The sequence below is a fragment of the Rhinatrema bivittatum genome, chromosome 2 (assembly GCF_901001135.1).
Source record: "Rhinatrema bivittatum chromosome 2, aRhiBiv1.1, whole genome shotgun sequence".
Classification (NCBI taxonomy): Eukaryota; Metazoa; Chordata; class Amphibia; order Gymnophiona; family Rhinatrematidae; genus Rhinatrema; species Rhinatrema bivittatum.
Genome location: NC_042616.1, coordinates 385,385,272 through 385,398,427, shown reverse-complemented (window position 1 = coordinate 385,398,427; position 13,156 = coordinate 385,385,272). Strand labels below are relative to the sequence as shown.

The following is a 13,156-nucleotide window of genomic DNA, read 5'->3' as shown; positions in this document are numbered from 1 at the left end:
TGGATGTTGGAACGCATGTTTACTTTTTTTCTCGTGGGTTTCTAGCCTCGGTGCAGCTGTGCGTTTCCCCGGGTGCATATTCGCCCCTGCCTTCGTCGCTGGGCGCCGCTTTCCTGCTGTTCTCTCGCGCGGGGGCCTTTGGCACTTTCTGGGCGTGATGGGCCGCAGACAACGCAAATCTCGGCAACGAGCCGGCGAGTCCTCGCAGGAGCCGGGCCGGCGCCGGGACAGCGCGGTAACTGTCACTAAGCGTTCTGTCTGCGTCGCTGCATTACGTCACTCGCTTTCTGGCTGTCCCTCGTGCCCCCTGTCCATGCGGTCTGTTGAGGGCAAACTTTACGGGCAGAAAGCCACAGCAGATAAAACATCAACGTGTGCCTTTCGCCCGTACGTCTGCTGTGAACCCTCATCATGGTTTAGGGAGGAGTTGAGGGTACTTAAACGCAGGGTTAGGCAGAAGGGGAGGAAATAGCAATATTTCTCTTCTGCAACCCTTAGAAGGGAGCGAGGAGGAGGGGTAATAAAATTGTATCGTGCAATGAATATAGCCACCAAAATGAATTTCCGTGCTGCGAGGACTGACTTTGCAGTGAACAAACCGAAAGAGCCATGTTGGACTTTGCAAGGCCTATTAGGAGTCATTTGACACGGGAGAATTAGACTTAAAATATATTTGCAGCATATTTTCTAGATAAACTTGCTTCCATAAAGGAATTCATTTGGTATTACTAACTATGCAGAGCCATCCCAATCTTGTATGACTGACTGTTACAGGTCTGGCAGAATTTCAGGAAGTGTACATATCCTAGAAGTCAAAAAATATTTCTCTACTCAGGCTTATAAATCCTCTCGGCCGATACAGTAAGGAGCGGTAGGAAGAGCTGCGTTAGTGCCGGGCGCACCTGCGTTTGCCGCACGCACAGTCCTGCTCACCTACCGCTCGATACTGTATTTAAATAGCTTGCAAATGCAAGCTGCGTCCAAGAAGCGTCTGTGAAGTGTTAGGCCCGCACAACCTATTTAAGCGCCTATACAGTATCCTGGGTGCGCTGGTACCTGTCATTTCAAATGACATTTGAAATGACAGGCATCAGGAAGTGGAACCCAACTTTAACCCAAGAAATCCTAAAAACCTAAAATCCCCTCCTCCCGAAGCGACTCGACATATACCAACTTACTTTTTGTTGCTTTTCAGCCCTTTCAGCCTTCTCTGCCGTCCTCCGGATGGGGCAGCCAGCGGCGAAAGCAGCTTCCATTGGTCCCTGTGCAGGTCCCGGTTCTCCTGGCTCAGCCACTCCAGCTGCACCTCCAGCTCTTCGATGCGCCACCGCTGCGTCTCCAATAACTTCTGCTGGCTCTCGATGATGTTGTTCAGCTCCAGCAGGTACTCCGCGGCGTCCAAGGCGTCCATGTGCTTTCATTGGCTTGAGCGCCCGTCAATTTGGGCGCTCAAGCCAATGAAAGTTCGCTTCGCTCGCGCTGTTACGTCATGCACTTCGCTGGCTCTAGCCATTGGAGCCGAGAGCCCGAACTGCGCCGCGGAGTACCTGCTGGAGCTGAACAACATCATCGAGAGTCAGCAGAAGTTATTGGAGACGCAGCGGCGGCGCATCGAAGAGCTGGAGGTGCAGCTGGAGTGGCTGAGCCAGGAGAACCGGGACCTGCGCGGGGACCGCTGGAAGCCGCTTTTGCCGCCTGCTGCCCCCCTCCAGAGGACGGCAGAGAAGGCTGAAAGGGATGAAAAAGCAACAAGAAGTAAGTTGGTAACATGTCGAGTCGCTTCGGGAGGAGGGGTTTTTAGGTTTCCTTTTGGGGGAAAGTTTGCCGTCTACCCTTACCCCTGCCTCTAATGCAGGGGTAGGGGTAGGCGGTAAATTAGCAGGTTAAACACGCGGCTAAACTGCAGGTTAAAAAGGCGATAGTCATGGCGCGCGTTACTGAATGGGGGGGAATAGCTAATCCGATCGTTTACATCTCATATACATGGGTTACTCGATTTAAAGAGGCGGTAAGAATGGGTTAAAGGGGATAGTGAATCACGGGTTGGGCTAACGCGGCCAAATTGTGAGTAAAAGGCGGGTTAGAAACAGGGTAACCGCGGCCGCACTTTACTGTATTGACCTGTATGTAAATATACCAAAACCAACCACAACTTCCGAGGAACCACTCTCTCACACTCACTTCATTTAAATATTATCTAAATGTTTATGGGAAATCGTATCAGAATATAATGTGCTCTTACAGTCGTCTGGCTCTTGCCTACAAAGGGCTGCAACCAGTATCGTGTATGTGGCACTCAATCACCTCATTTACTCTTTCTCAATATTTTTTTTTTTTAAAGACTTCAATCATGCATATTGTGTCACCAATATTAAAACCCTTATCGATAGTGCTTATTTTCAATCAATTGTAACTACTTATCTTAATTATTGCCCAAGACCGTAGTGCTCCAGTCTTTTCTTTTTTCGTGGATGGTGTCTGCCGTGTTAACCGCGGCAGAAAGAAAATACACACTATAGAAAGAAACAGTGTGCATAACGCGGCGGACAGCATCCATGAAAAGAGAAAAGATTGGAGCACTATGGTGTTGGGCAATAATTAAGATAAGTAGTTACAATTGATTGAAAATAAGCACTATCGATAAGGGTTTTAATATTGGTGACACAATATGCATGATTGAGGTCTTTAAAAAAAAAAATATATTGAAAGAGTAAATGAGGTGATCGTGAGTACCACGTACACGATACTGGTTGCAGCCCTTTGTGGGCAAGAGCCAGACGACTGTAAGAGCACATTATATTCTGATACGATTTCCCATAAACATTTAGATAATATTTAAATGAAGTGAGTGTGAGAGAGTGGTTCCTCGGAAGTTGTGGTTGGTTTTGGTACATATCCTAGAAGTAACAGGGCAACTTCTTCAAAGAATTACCACTTAATCTGATCCTTGCCCCTCTAACTACATTAAAGAAACACAGGATGATGTGGTTAAAGCAGGTCGGCATATAATCAATACTTCATTAAGAAGCCTTTTTTTTTTAAGAATGTCAGCTTTAGATCCTAAGAAGCCAGACATCTGTAAACCAATAGCCAGTAAACTATTTCTCCATAATACACTTGAGACAGCTGTGGCTACCCAACTTCAAAAATCCCTAGATGAAACAGGCTCTAGATAGCAAGCATCATTCAGGTGTATATTTGGCATTGAAACTTGTTGTGATAGTGATGGTTGATAATTTACAGACGAGCTAATGCAGTACAGTGAGCTCAGCCGAGCACACTGGTTAACCTGTGGTTGGACACGCGTCCATAACCCGTTCTGCAGTAAGGGGTTTAGTGTGTCCAAAACGCACGTCCAAGCCTCTGGGAAGCTAATAATACTCATGTAAATTAATCTCCTGATGCAAAAAAAAAAAAAGTGTGCTCGACCTGCACCCTCAGAAATTAACATCTCCCCCTGAGCAGATGTTAAGTTTTGAGGAGCCCCTGAAGTTGATAGAAAAGCAGAAAATACTGCTTTTCTGTAATTCCTCCAACTTAATATCGTGGTGGTATTAAGTCGGAGGAACTGAAAAAAGGAGTTAGGTAAAAAAAAAATAAATGTTGCTGGCGGTTAGGTTAGGAAAAGAGATGCTCAATTAGCGAGTGGCCCTTTTCCTATCCTGGCTGTGCACAGCCACAGGATAGGAAAATGGACGCTTGTTAATTGAGCATCAGTTTTCCTAACCCACTGACAGCCACCTTCCTGGGTGCCCACTGCTGAGGAGTTGCTAGGGGCGCACAGTTTCCCCTAGCACCTCCTTTTTATCACGGCAGACCATTTGCATATTGTATCGGGCACCCCAGAGAGGTTGACTGGTGCTTTTTAGGAGAGCGGGTGCTGAATCATGAACGCCCGTTTTCCGCGCACTGGTACTGCATTGGTCTGAGAGAGAACTTGTTAGGGAGAGTGATTCCCTTGTTTTCCAGCTTTTGTCAGCAGCATTCCAAATGGTTGATCAGTGTTGAACAACTATTTGTGGATGATAACAGTATTGAGTTTTTAATATTACAATGGTTTATTCCTTTTAGGAAAGAATGCAGAAGATCTGGGTGGGTAGTAAATTCACTTCCCTCTAGATTTGAAGTTGGTTGGGAGGCCCACAGGGCTCCATACTTTTGTTTCTGTTGTTCAGTATTTGCCTTCTGTCAGTTGCAATGGTGCTTCAGAAATTTGGTGTTCAGTATTTTATGTAGATGATATTCAGCTAGTCAGTTGAAGCCCTGTGTTTTGTTGTATTTGGTATACCACATACTTGGGGAAGGTATTCTCAAATTGGCTAGGTTATTTGAAGCTTAAACTGAACCCAGAAAAATTGGAGATGTTGTAGTAAGCACAAACTAAATACTGTGCCATCAGTTTGTGGGATCAACTCCTCTATCAGAGATAGTGCTGGATTCTGGGTTGTTAATGGAATCTCAGATTTTAATGGTTTCTAGAAGCACTTTTTCACAATTAAACTTTTACTGTCACACCCTTTATCCATGCTTGCATCATGTCCTGGATTTATTACTGTAATGGACTGTATATAGATTATGGAATCTGAATGCGTGCAAAACTACAGGGATCCACAAGTCAGAGGGCTGACTTCCATAACTGTTTGAAGCCCTAAATAAACAAACCTGAAGTTTGAGATTATCAACTTCTGGATTATTTGGACAATATCCCCATACTTTTGCACTCATTCAGATTTTGTGACTTTCTGATGCATGTGTGCTTATTAGCTCCTGTTTTGGATTTTTGCAGTATATAGATCAACCAAGGAGTTTTGCATAAATTATAATTGATGTACAATGCCATAGCTTGTCTGTTAATGGGGAGCCCCCAAGGAGGATTAGTATCATTCCAGTCCTCAAGGGACTGCATTAGTTGCCAGTTATTTACAGGGGGCAATTAGTAAGGGCAATTTTCAAAGGTATTTTACAGTGTTTTACCCACAGAAATGGTCTTTGCATTCCCCCCTCCATAAGACAAGCATGTTTGTCCTGTTCCCACGGAAGTTTACCTGGACTGAGTGGACACATTCCCGGGACGGGGTTGGGAAGGGGTTTGCACTTATGCACATGCTTTTGTATTTTCAAAAGTATATGCATAATTTATCCTAAAATTTTTGTAGGCTCATAGTTGCAGGTGTAATTGTGTGCCAGTAAATTTGGTGGGATAATTTTCAAACTGAACAAATGCGCATAAGTCCACTTTGAAAATTGGTAAAACTTAAATGTATGTTTTTCTGCTTAATTTAGGTGGCCTGCAAAAAATACCCCTGATTAGGGTACCCTAAAATTTTGATTGGTTTAGGGTCCTCAAGGACTGGAGTTGAATACCCCTGGGTTAAGCCTAAGTTAAAAACAAACCGCAATAGTTTACCAGGAGTCCTCAAATTTGGTCCTAGAGGGCAGCAACCCAGTCACTCTCCACAACTGAATATGCGTGAGGTCTAGTCTGCATTGCACTACTTTCATTGTATGCAAATAGATCTCGTGCATATTCATTGTGGAAATCCTGAAAACCCGACTGGGTTGCAGGCCTTGAGGCCTAAGTTTAGGGACCCTTGGTTTTCACCAACATGGATTTTTTTTTTTGTATGCTGTGCTGCTTCTCTGGAATTAAGTCCTACAGCAATGGGAAAGCCTGTAAGGGTTTGTTGCATTTTATTTTTTGCCTATTTGCACTGGATCCTTTTTGTAACAGAAAATGAATGCTCTAAATAATTTGTGTTTGATCTTTCTCTCTCTTTGTCCTTTTTGCTGCCTTCTCTTTCTGTTATCTTTTGAAATGCCTGTTTCTGTTTTGTACTTTACTATTTATCTTCTTGTCCTCCCCAGACTCATTTCCTTTCTGTCTCTTTTGGGTTTCTCTCTGTGACCCTTTTCTGGGTCTGCTGCTCTCCAACCTCTTTCTTCTTTCTCTTCGTTTTCTCCAATTCTTTCCCCTCCCAACAGTTCTCTATGCATTGAGTGTCACCCTCTGCTTTTCCTTTCTGTGTTTGGGCTCACCAACAAGAGATTCCCAGCCCAGTGCTGCTATTTTCTCCTAGTGTTTTTGGGATCCTGGTAAGATCTACATTTACAGCTTTCATCTTCTTTAACATTTCTATTAGCAAGTAGAATCTGACTTGCATGCATATATGGACAGCAGATGGCACTGGAAGGCCAGCAGAAAGTTTTTAAGCCCTTGCTGCAGTGTCAGCTTGACATCGCATTGGGAAAAAATGAGGGGTGCTTTGGCTGGAGGAAGAGTGAGATGTAATACCTAATAGTCCCTGCTCCTTAAATTCACACCGCTTATGTGTAATTGTACAACTCTCTCTTCTCCTAGCAGTGCTATAGAAATAATAAATAGTAAATAATTGTAATGCTAGGAAAATGGTTCCCAACTCCAGTTACATGAATGTAAAAGATGATGAAAATATGTTTCTGACTTAATACAAACTGTGTATATTAATACAGAGGAGAGTGGCATGGGAGGCATCTGCTCTGCAGTCATGCAGAAAGCCATAGATCACTGCATTCTGATGGTTGTACCAGTGGTGTAGTTAATCAGCTGTCTGTTGATTGCAGTGTTGTATGGAGGTAGGGGAATATTCTTACACCTATATAGAGAAGAAAAGAAATAGTCTGGTTTCTTAAGTAAGAGACCTTAGTTCTTAATTTCACCCAAGTGCTAGCTGAGGGTGGCTATCATGACTTTTTTTAAAGTGTGTTTTTTTGTTTTCTTTAGACGTACCATTACCGTGTCTTAATTCACAAAGCTGAGAAACTGCACAAAAAGTAAATCTGTTGTCCATGCTGAACAACATCTGTGTATTTTCTTCAGTTTCCCCCAAGAATTAGTCATGTGTAGATGTTCCCAGGTAAATTTTATTTTCCAGGAGTTTTATGGAGGCCCGAGCTACGTGACTTTGATTCACGGTATTAAGCCACCTTTACTTAGGCTGTAAGCTGCATACATGAAGAAAATGTACAATAAAAACAAATGAACACACATGCAGTCAGTACACTGGCACACACACATTAGGCATGCACATGCCTGTGAGTCACATTGTGCAAGGACCTGCGACTTCATTTCATAAGGGCGCTTACCTGCCCAGAAAGGTTTTTAATAGATCTTTAAAGATCTTTAAGTGCTACACTAGCCTAACTAAGATCATACAAGGTCTTGTAACTTTATTTCATAGGAATGCTTGCCTGAAATTAGGTTTTCAGTAGTCCCTGAAAGGTCTTGGAGCAGGACATAAGCCGTAGCTCCTGGAGCAGTGAGTTTAAAAATACTGCAGCCGCCACTGACCATGCTTGCTTTCTTGTCTCTGCCAGTCAAGCCTGATCCACAGTTGGAATGTCCAGAAGGTCTTTGAGGGATTGTAGGCATGGGGCATTGAATTAATCCACAGGAAGGGAGTCCAGTGAGAGTAATTAATGCACTAGCATGGAAACTTTTATATTTGATTCTCCCCGGACTGGCAGCCAGTGGATGTCAGACAGAACTGGGGTGATACTCTTTCATACTGTGGCCCGAAATTAATCCGGCTGCAGCATTTTGCAAAAGTTGCAAGGCTTTTGCTGCTGATATGGGTAAACCCAAGTATGCCAAATTACAATAATCCAGCATGGGTTCTAAGATATGTATTCAATAGAAGGAGTTTTCCCCCATAATGATCCTTAGAACATTTAGTCACTCTGAAAATGCCATAGAATTCGTTCTTTGGACCATGAGGGACCAATTTTTCGATACTGTGCTGGAAAAAATGAAGCACAGGTGTAGTACTATGGCAACCTAATATAGATTAGGGTTTTCCACCTTACACAGGGTGCCATTGGGTCACATGCTGATCTGTCAAGCCCCCTTTTCTGAATGCAAGGGGAGAGGTGCAGAAGCTGGCGGCACAGGCTAACATGCTTCTCATACTGTGGGTGTCTAGGCAGAACCATAGCTACCCTGTGGACAATATGGCCCGAGCCTTAGGCCCCATTGGCAGAAGACAGTATTCAGTTTATTGAACAGATTCAGACTGAGGACATTCAATCCCTTCCAATCCATGTAACAGAATTACAGAAAACTGCAAGAACCGTGCCCCTCCCCCATCCTATTACATGACTAATTTAATAAAATGTATTTCCATGATCAAATTAGTACTATTTTCTATCTATTTGTATAGATATATAGGTATATTTAGATAGATATAGAGATACTGTATATATTTAATGCGCTTAGGAGGAAGTGTTCCTTCTTCCCGGAGGGGCTGGATACATAACAGAGTAGCGCTGCTTTATGAGATCTGCCAGATAACTGCAATCTGGATTGGTCCCACTGTCTGAGAGAGGATGCTGGGCTCAGTGGACCTTGGTCTGACCCAGCAAGGTAATTCTTATGTTCTTTGATCTGTTCTGATCTGTCTGGTCCAAGTTTTCCCCATCCCTTCCTATGCCTGGCAAGACAGGAGGGAGGAGCTGGATTAGGAAACAGAGTGGCTTTTTTCTTTTCTGTTCTGTCTGCTGCAGCCTCTAGCTTTCCGAGTCCTTCCCCTCCTCTACTCCTGCAGGCTGCCTGGCAGGGATGGGGCTGGAACAGGATGCAGAGGTCCGTTTTCTGCTGCCTGAGATTGCTTGCACATGCCCTGTGTGCCTGTGGTTAGGAGAGGGGAGAATACCGAAGTAGAGCTTTGTCCTAGAGGGAAGAGAGTTGCAGTTATCCCAGAAGGGAGTGAGAGAGAGGTAGAGAATGTATATATGTGTGTGGGGGAAGGAGTGGAAGAAAAGAAAATTGCACACATCGTCTCCCCAAATCCCCACTGAATCTCAAGGGGGCCAAAGTAAACCAGCGCTAAAATCTGGGCTAAATTTCAGTGTGGGTTTTAATGTATACGCAAGTGGACAGTGGGATGTAATAAGCAAATGTTAAAAATAGATCAGGTATTGAGGAAAAAAAAAGTGTGCTAAACAGAGAAACTTGCTTTTTTTTTTGTTAAACTTATGGACCATCCATGCTAAAAATTAAAAGTTGGGGGAGGAAGGTTGAAGGATTGAAAAATTTGTTATCCTCCGTTTTTCAATTAATTTGACCACTATGTTTTGTTCATTTGATTAGCAGAGTGTTCTTTAAGGGCATTAGTTAGTGGAAGAGATACTGTCCTGTGGCTTTAAGCAAACCAGATCATTTCCTCCTAGCACTCATTTCAGGGTGCCGGAGATATTTCATTTGTTGGATATGTTATTAAAGACAAATAATTGTTGCAACATCAATATAAGTAAAATTTTGATATAGTTCATATCTGTGTAAATTCCCTGGAGAACCCTATGAATTGCCCTAGCACAGCCTGCGTTCCCAGTGCAGCCTGCTCAGCCTCATCATTGCCTCCTCCCCCTGTAGTCCCAGCCCAGGCTACCTTCCGAGCCCCAGCTGCAGCATAATCACCCATGGAAATTTCCCAGAGCCTCCTATTTATTGTCCTCACCCTCTCCAGCCCCAGAATAGCCTGTCCTCGTCTCCTCAGCATCTTCAGCACAGCCCGAGCCTCAGCCACTCTCGCCTCCAGATATCAAACTTCTCTGAGAGCTAGGAGCTCTCTGCACCAAGTGCACACATACAATCTCTATCCAACTGGTGGATAATCATACATGTGGCAGTCCGTGCAAAAGACTGGATAGCTCTCCTCTCACTGCTGGACTACTGCATTTTCATCGTCGGAGCGCACTGTACTGTATCGGCCTGAGTGTTGTCTGGAGTCCTCCACTGGGGCTGCTGAGAGATGAGCCTTCCAATCCTCTGCGGCAGACAGGCACCACTTCCTTCTAACCTCATTAAATATATATGTATATAATATATAGAATAGCACTGATTGATCATGAAAATGCTACATTTTTGTTGAACTAGTCATGTAATGAGATGGGGGAGGGGAGTGGCTCTTGCAGTTTTCTGTAATTCTGTTACATGGATTGGATGGGATTGAATGTCCTCAGTCTTTGAATAAATCTGTTCAATAAACTGAGTACTGTCATTAATGGTATCTGAGAGTATCTTGGAATTATTGATTCTCAATATTGAGAATGTTTGAATGTCTGCTTTTATATAAGCTTTGTGCCTCTCCTGGACACATGGGTAATATTCAAGTTTTATCCATGTGAATAGCAAAACCAATTTCATATAACTGATTACATTGCAAAACAACTTTAGCATGCACCATTCACACTCAAATGAGCACAAAAGTACAGGATAAGATAATAAAGATAATACAGATGATCCCTAAAGCATGCTAGAAGGGTAATGCTGCACCTCGGCAAAGCATAAAAACATTGAAAATGCCTCACTTGCCAAATGAGCTTAGGTATTCAATTGCCTTTCAGTCTTCACAGTAAAATAATGAAGGTGATTAATCACGATGCATTTTATAGTGCATTATTGCTTCTTGGCGTGTAGTGTAGTTTGATGTCTTTACTACCAAGAAAACTATAACTATATAGCATAGCATAAGAGGATGTAAGCATTTTTGCAAGTGCAACATCTAGTCAGCTCATTGCTTCTCTACCATGAGAAGTAAAATTTGCTTTGACCCAGGAGTTGAATTTCCTCTGGTAAAAAAAAAAAAAAAAAAAAGTGCCATGCAGTCTCCCCTCTTAAGGTACCTCCCTCTTATTTACAGGTTCTTAGCATGTACCCACGCTAATCCTAGCATCGGGTTTACTCTGGGTTTTAGCACTTTTTTTTTGTACTAACATTTCTATTACATACCTGGGTTTTGTCAGCATGGAAAAAATCACACCTAAAACCCAGGGTAAAACATGTGCTAGTGTTCGTGAGGCTCATTACATTGGCCTGAGGATGACCACTAGTGAAAAATTCCCAAGTATGACAATTGCAGAGGTGATTGGGGGGAGGGTTTGTTGTTTCAAACTATGTACAAATGCTGAGCCTTGAAATGTAACTGGGTCTGGCAGTTTTACTCTGAAGTAGGGTAAGTGCTGATTCTCTGAAACGTAGAGCTGACAGGACACGTTGAAATCTAGTGAGACACTAAGCAGTGAAAAGTGTTTTAGAAAGTAGATGAGTGGGTCAGCCAGGTGTGTGGGGAGAGCTTTAGCTAACAGGAGCCACAAGCCCTGCAGTAAGGTTGTTGCTGTATGCCTTCTAGACGTTAGTACTGTTATGGCAGGTTTGCTTTAAAGGTTCTGAGGGTGTTTGTGGCACGGTTTTGTGGTGTATCACAACGTGCCTGATGGTAGAGGGAGTTTCATTTGCAGATAATGAAATCAATTATAATCAAAAATTATTTCAGTAGAAGCCAAAAAGGCATTATTATCATGGCTAAAAGGCACACGTTCCCTTTTCAAGCCTTGCCGCTTAACAAGGTAGAGATTACTTATTTGTTGGCTAGAGTAGGTTAATGGTTAGTTTTCGTAGAGATTAAGAATGACATCCATACTGATCTAATGCCCGCATTTTTGGAACCAGACTCTACTTAGGTTTTTAATAATAACATTATATTTCAAATTAAAACAAACCTCAAATCGTTTAACAAAGTCTCCCAGCTAGTAGTGTTAGGTACAGGGTAAGGACACACTGTTTCACTTGGCCGTAGGTGCCAAATTGCCTGCTTATGGATCTTTACCTGGACCTGTAGGTGGGAGTGGTCAGTGTTGTGTGATGGGAGGGGGAGGGGGAGGTGGAGTGCTATGTAGGCCTTCTGTGGTCTGCAGGGGGGAGGAGAGCTTTCAGCATTAAGAACATAAGAAATTGCCATGCTGGGTCAGACCAAGGGTCCATTAAAGCCCAGCATCCTGTTTCCAACAGAGGCCAAACCAGGCCACAAGAACCTGGAAATTACCCAAACACTAAGAAGATCCCATGCTACTGATGCAATTAATAGCAGTGGCTATTCCCTAAGTATAATTGATTAATAGCCATTAATGGACTTCTCCTCCAAGAACTTATCCAAACCTTTTTTGAACCCAGCTACACTAACTGCACTAACCACATCCTCTGGCAACAAATTCCAGAGCTTTATTGTGCGTTGAGTGAAAAATAATTTCTCCGATTAGTCTTAAATGTGCTACTTGCTAACTTCATGGAATGCCCCCTAGTCCTTCTATTATCCGAAAGTGTAAATCTACTCGTTCAAGACCTCTCATGATTTAAACACCTCTATCATATCCCCCCTCAGCCGTCTCTTCTCCAAGCTAAACAGCCCAAACCTCTCTATCCTAATGTCTGCAAATATAGAGGAAAGGGACAGGCAAGGTACTGGAGGAGGAGAGAAAATTGCAACAGGAAATATTTTGTTTGGACAGGTGATGGGAAACTAATACAAGGGCCAAGAGAGTTGTTTAAAGAGAAAAATAAATGGAAAGGCAAAATAGATTTGTAAAGACAGGTTAGAAAAAAGTTTAACCAGTTTAATTTATTACATGACTCTGAGTTGCTGCTGCATAACATTTGTTCCAAAATGTATAGAAACCTGCTACTTTAGTTTTTCACTCTCCATTTGTCACTAAAAACCTCCCAAAAACTGCATAGATTGTGACATGAGAGAGGGTGGATAGTGGAGAACACTGACGCAAGGGAGGGTTTCTGTTAACTTGGAAAGAAATATTGAATAATGTATAGGTCAGTAGGTCGGAAAATCTTAAACCTTATTTGAGGAAGTGAAGCTTTTTTTAAATTTCATGTCTTCCCTTTTTTTTTTTTTTTTTTTTTAAAGTGAATGTTCTGTTTTCAGGGACAGAAGCTAATTATCCATGTTTCACTTTTTAGGGTTGGGAAGGCAGCTACCCTGAGATCATCAAAGAGAACAAACTGTTTGAGCATTATTACCAGGAGCTGAAGATAGTGCCAGAAGGAGAATGGGACCAATTCATGGAGGCACTGCGGGAACCTCTGCCAGCCACCATACGAATAACTGGATACAAAAGGTGAACCTTGTGCCAGGATCGGTTACAGCCAAAAAAAAAAAAAAAAGTGCTATACACCAGTGTGTGAGAGAGCTAGTGACTTGTTCAGTCAGATGAAATTCAGAATTCCTTTTTAAATTATAGTAAATTAACACTTGTATATACTTCTGGCTCATATATATGCATGTAAGTGAAAAATTCAGGTCTCTAAAATTATCCAAGTTTAAAAGGTGGT

The 13,156-nt window shown here is 42.8% G+C and overlaps 1 protein-coding gene across 2 annotated transcripts in view; it reads left to right on the top strand.

Annotated features, from left to right (window-relative positions):
• NSUN2 (NOP2/Sun RNA methyltransferase 2) overlaps positions 1 to 13,156 on the top strand; it is a 257,469-nt gene that overhangs the window by 134 nt on the left and 244,179 nt on the right. Inside the window, exons 1-2 of one of the 2 annotated variants that reach the window (XM_029590001.1) lie at positions 6 to 235; positions 12,785 to 12,942. In XM_029590001.1, the coding sequence (XP_029445861.1) occupies positions 158 to 235; positions 12,785 to 12,942 (236 nt within the window). In that variant the 5' untranslated portion in view covers positions 6 to 157. Of the gene's footprint in view, positions 1 to 5; positions 236 to 12,784; positions 12,943 to 13,156 lie in introns of those variants that run through there. The other variant, XM_029590002.1, reaches the window with a different exon arrangement.